General features: G+C 43.7%; 1 protein-coding gene across 1 annotated transcript; it reads right to left on the minus strand.

The window, feature by feature from the left end:
- Positions 1-398: 398 nt before the first annotated feature.
- On the minus strand, positions 399-3862 carry LOC114635271 (chromaffin granule amine transporter-like). Its single transcript, XM_028783934.1, has 5 exons — positions 3833-3862; positions 3646-3709; positions 3250-3369; positions 2897-3030; positions 399-1589 (listed from the first exon to the last, which is right to left on the minus strand). Exons 1-5 carry the CDS (start codon positions 3860-3862, stop codon positions 1479-1481), a joined length of 459 nt encoding a protein of 152 aa, XP_028639767.1. The 3' UTR covers positions 399-1478.
- Between the last annotated feature and the right edge of the window lie 1246 nt (positions 3863-5108).

The raw sequence follows: 5108 nt of genomic DNA on the forward strand, positions 1-5108 counted from the left end.
AGGTAAATCATTTGCTAATTTTACCTTAAGGCTTCTTTAAGACATGAGAAACATGTCATACGCACTAAATGATACAAGTCTATCTGGTTCCGCAAATCAAAAAAGTCTACATTAAAGCTAAACTCCCCAAAACACATCTACTAATCAGATAATCTTTGTCCAAGTGACACAGAATCATTGAGAGTCAGCCAAATGTGTTCTATTGAATCAGAGTTTGTCCTGAAGTTATCCAACCCCAGGGAAGAACAGGGAGTCACTCCAGGTCAAGGGTGAACACCCCTTTCTGAAATGAGGGTACCTCCACAGCATTCTTTCTCCACCTCCATCTCTGCTGTTATCCCCCAACCAGACCTGACCATCCATGCCTCCCTGTACATGAATACCATATACTAACTTGAGTTGTTTATAAATTTTATTCTGTTTGCTCAAATAAATGAGAAGCTACTTAGAATGAACGCCATAATTTCTTAAGCTGGAGACCCCATCATCCAATAATTATTTCAAAAAATGTAGCCAAATGACTCGTGGTTTACAACACCCAGTGTATGTTCCCACACTCTCTCTCCTGACACAGACAGTCTGCTTCGCCATGTCTGAATTGGCTAACTGACTTACTCATTGACACGTGTGAACAATGAACGCCTTGTTCTGCTCCTACTATTAGGAAACACACATTTGGGTGAAATTTCAAAAGTTTCTTTTTGCTTCCTGCAGGGAACCCTTGATTCTAACGTCATGTTGTTTATTTGGGGTATTTTTGTTTGTTTGTTTGGTTGGTTGGTTGGTTGGTTTGGTTTTTTGTTTTGTTTTGTTTCTTTCTGTACTTCAACCACTTTTATTTATAAGAGTTTAAGAGGTTTGAAAAAGATAGAATCATACATGAGAAATCATCAGAACAGACATAAGTCAAACCTAAGAAAGTTACTTATTTCCTTTTGATTGGATGATGAAGAAAGCTGGAAGCCTCATTTAGTGAAGGTAAAGTAATTTTAGCACATAAAATAAGCAAAAATCCCTACATGTGGAAGCTCGACTGGACAAAATAAGGGGAAAGCATATCACAGGACACAGGTCAAATTTTAAGACATATTGGTAATACGTTTTTAAAAAAAATCAGAGAAGACAGGAAGGCTTGGCATGTGTGCCCCTGGTCTCACAGGCACATTGTTCAGTCTGCAGGAAGTGAGTCACCCCTTGCAGAACTCATCACAACTCACTTTAATCAGCCTCACTTTGGCCTGGCAGGAAGTAGCAGTGTCCTACCACAAGAAGTGGGCCACCAGTGGTGTCAAAGCACAGAGGGAGAGTGGTGGGTCACACTGACAGGTGAGTAAGGGCAAGCTATCAGTAAGAAGGGAGTCACCCAGAGGAGAGGAAAGTGAAACCCCCTGAATCCGTGGTGATCCGGTCCCCGGGAACACTGAGCTCCAAGCTTCCTGGGGTCACCTGGAATGAGGCCCAGATATCACCCTTTGCAGCTAGTCCTCACTGGCAGGGTCATCGCTGTTCTCTCCCAGTGGAAACTCCTTTGTGGGCTTCTGGACTGTGTACATCTGGGTCTCTGTGGAGCACTCCTGGTTCAGAATTGCCTGGAGCAAGAGGTAAGTATAGAGATTACTGTGTATCATAGGCCATCCTGTTTCGTGTCCACACTAACACATCCAAGCTTGGTGTTACTTAGAACAACTCAAGATGCAAGTATAGCACCCTCTTTCTGCCTCATGTGTAGGTTCAGGCCTTTCAAGGTACTGGGGCATATCAAGTCCAGTCAGGACAAACATCTGATATGCTTGTGCTTGAACCCTAGCATCAGTATGTGTAAGACGTAGCAAAAATTGGCGGAAGTGGGCACCCTTCTCCACAGACCTTCCTGCCTACTTCCATTTCTTTGAGCATCTTCTACATCTATCCTGAATCTATGAGGCATCTAGGGCTGCTGGGATACAGTGTGCAGGATCTTTTACTTGGAGACTATTTTTTAACTTTAAAAGACAAGGCCTGAGCTGAGAGATGTCTCAATAGGAATGAGGACTTGCCCTGCAAGCATAAGGACTGAGATTGAAGCCCCAGCACCCATATAAAAGACTGCTTTGTTCACAGTCATATGACTGTAATTCTAGAACTGATGGGTAGAGGAAGACAGGTCTTGGGAGCTCACTGGACGGACAGACAGCCCAGAATAAAGGGCAAGCCTCTAGTGCACAGAGACACCCTGTCTCAACATAGTAAGGCAGAGAATAACAAAAGAAGTCAACATTCTCCTCTTATACAGTAACTTGTATGCACCATACACACAAAGAATGAAAATATTCTCATTTTTTCTTCTCTCTCTTTTTTTAAGTTTAGTTTAGTTTTGATCTTTGTTTTGTTTTGTTTTGTTTTGTTTTGTTTTGTTTTGTTTTTGAGACAGGGTTTCTCTATGTAGCCTTGGCTGTCCTGGAACTCACTCTGTAGACTAGGCTGGCCTCCAACTCAGAAATCTGCCCGCCTCTGCCTCCCAAGTGCTGGGATTAAAGGCATGCACCACCATTGCCCAGTTTGTTTTGATTTTTTATGAGTACGTTTTATTAAGGGCAGGCTGACCTTTAATTCAATATGTAGCCAAGCATTACATTAAACTTCTGTACTACGCCTATGTCCCAAATGCTGGGATTTCAGAAGTGTGTCACCACCTCTGCTCTTTATTTTCCTTCCTTACTTAAGATCCAGATAATAGGGGACCTGGTTGTTTAGAGAAAGAAGGGAAAGCAATGGGTGGAGGAAAAGGGTAAGCTGTTAGGAAGAACAGTAAATCTATAAAGCGGAGAAATGACAAGCAGAAATGAGCTCAGGGGGAAGGGTCAGAGGATACAGGGAGGGACAGACGTGTGTTCTAGCCACTACATAGGTACCTTACCAGCTTCTCCTCCTTTGCTGGTGGGTTCTTCAGGAAGCAGCAGAGAGGGGCATAGATGATGTTGATGGTACCAATGATGACCATGAGCCAAGGGAAGCCGATGACCTGTACAATAACACCCCCGGTAGATGGGCCTGTGGAAAAATAAAGCAAATTCCAAGTGGTTGTTGAATCGGTCACCTATAAAACACTATCCTAGGGACAGTGGGTAACCACAGAGACTGAGGCAGATTCCACTATCATCAGATCCCTAAGAGAATGAGGTCTTTGGTTCGAGATCCAGGTAAACCACAATGGAGATGGGGACTGGGTCACTCAGGCCTGGGAACTCCCGTCTAACCCAACCAACATACCAATAGCAAAGCCCACACAAAAAGCCACATCAGCGATGGCGTAGACACTCCCATACACAGAGCTGTGGCGTAAGTCCACCAGGTATCCCATGATGGGCATCAGAGAGGAATCCACCATGCCTGTGGCCAAAACAAGCAGGATGCTGTTAGTCAGCTTACCCATGGCATCTCCCTCCACTCTGCCCCCATTTAGTCTACTCTCTGGGCCTGCTGTCTCCACACTCAGCACCAACAGAGGACCAGGTAGGAACCAGGAGCCCACACTGCACATCTGCCAGCTTCTCTCTCATCCCTGCCTTTCCACCTGCCTCTTCTGATGGGAAAATGGGGAGGAAAGGAACCTGACTCAAAGGACATTTTCGCAGGTGTCTTTTTCACTTTGATGTCACTGCTTACCTATAGCAAAGCCAAGGCCTGCATTGGGGCCAATGAGACCAAAAATATTGTGAGCCAGAGGTACCTAGAATGGGAAGGAAGAAGAGTTCCTCAGAATACCACTGGCCTGGGAAGGGCAGGGTGCAGAGTCTTTGCAAGACATGTATTTGTGACATCTGCCACATGCTTTGCCTCTGATTTCTCATACCTTCTTTTGAAGAATAATCTTCCTTTCCATCTCGATCACATGAAAACTGGGCTGGTATTACCCGAACTTACAGTAAGCAGCAAGATCAAGTTCTAATTTCAGACTCAACTATAATATATTCTATTATATTGTATTATATTACATTATATTATTATATTATATTGTATTCTATTATATTGTATTCTATTACATTATATTATTATATTATATTGTATTATATTATATTGTATTATATTATAGCAAGGATATATTCATGAACACTAACACTCTCTACCAAACACACACTTTTGTGTTCATTCATCACTGTATGTTGCCATCATTGATACTATCAAGCTTGCTTGTTATTTATTTCACAGTACTGGGGATCGAACATAGGGCCTTGTGAGGCTAGCCCCCTCCTCACTTTTTTTATTTCGTTCTGAGATGAGGTCTCACTGAGTTAATTGCCTAAGCTAGATTTGAACTCACTCTGTAGCCTAGGCAAGCCCTGAATCCCCGATCCTGCTATCTTAGTCTCCTGGAGTAGCTGGAGTTAAAGACCACCAAATTTGGTCCCTAGGGTTTTATTTGAAACCCAAACTTGGTAGCCATTTTAGCAAAAAGACAAAAAATAAACCCAACATTTAGCAGCTTAACAACTGGAGAGACAAATGGCACCATTTGGGTGCAACAAGAACAAGCAATGGCATGCATTCACCCCTTTCTGAAAGCAGCATCCCTACCCCTCTTTTTGGTACCTCTTACCCAATATCACTGACCCATCACATAGGCACTGAAAGGTTCAGCATGCCATTCAGCACTGGCAGCTCTTTATGGAGCAACACCTCAAGTGGTGCTCATATTTGTAAATGGCAGGGCTGACTTACTGAGGCTTTTCACGTGCCCTCTCCAGTCTGCAGTCTAGGTGGATTTCTCCAAACACCCTGTGAGATGTAAGCCAACTCCTTGTAAGAGAACACTGAGCAGAGAAGTGGTGTGAGTAGCTGAGGGCCACACAAATGGCAAGTGGTAAAGCTTGAAGGGAGCTTTGAGATCATGCCCATCACCAGGGGCTTTAAAAGCTCAACCTGGGTGCAGCACTCAGAGCCTTATACCTCTTTTTTCATATCCCTTTAGCTGGGAGCCAGATGGACTGATGGTCTCCACTGAGGACAGGTGACAGTAACAGCCTGGAAGCACAAAGGACTCCTCAAGATGGAAATCCCTACTTTCTTTCTTTTACCAAATTTTCTGCTCCTAGAGACTGAGCCATAAATGGTGCACGTCCTGGTGGCTA

Source organism: Grammomys surdaster, unplaced genomic scaffold (genome assembly GCF_004785775.1).
Source record: "Grammomys surdaster isolate TR1022 unplaced genomic scaffold, NIH_TR_1.0 78114, whole genome shotgun sequence".
NCBI classification, from domain to species: domain Eukaryota; kingdom Metazoa; phylum Chordata; class Mammalia; order Rodentia; family Muridae; genus Grammomys; species Grammomys surdaster.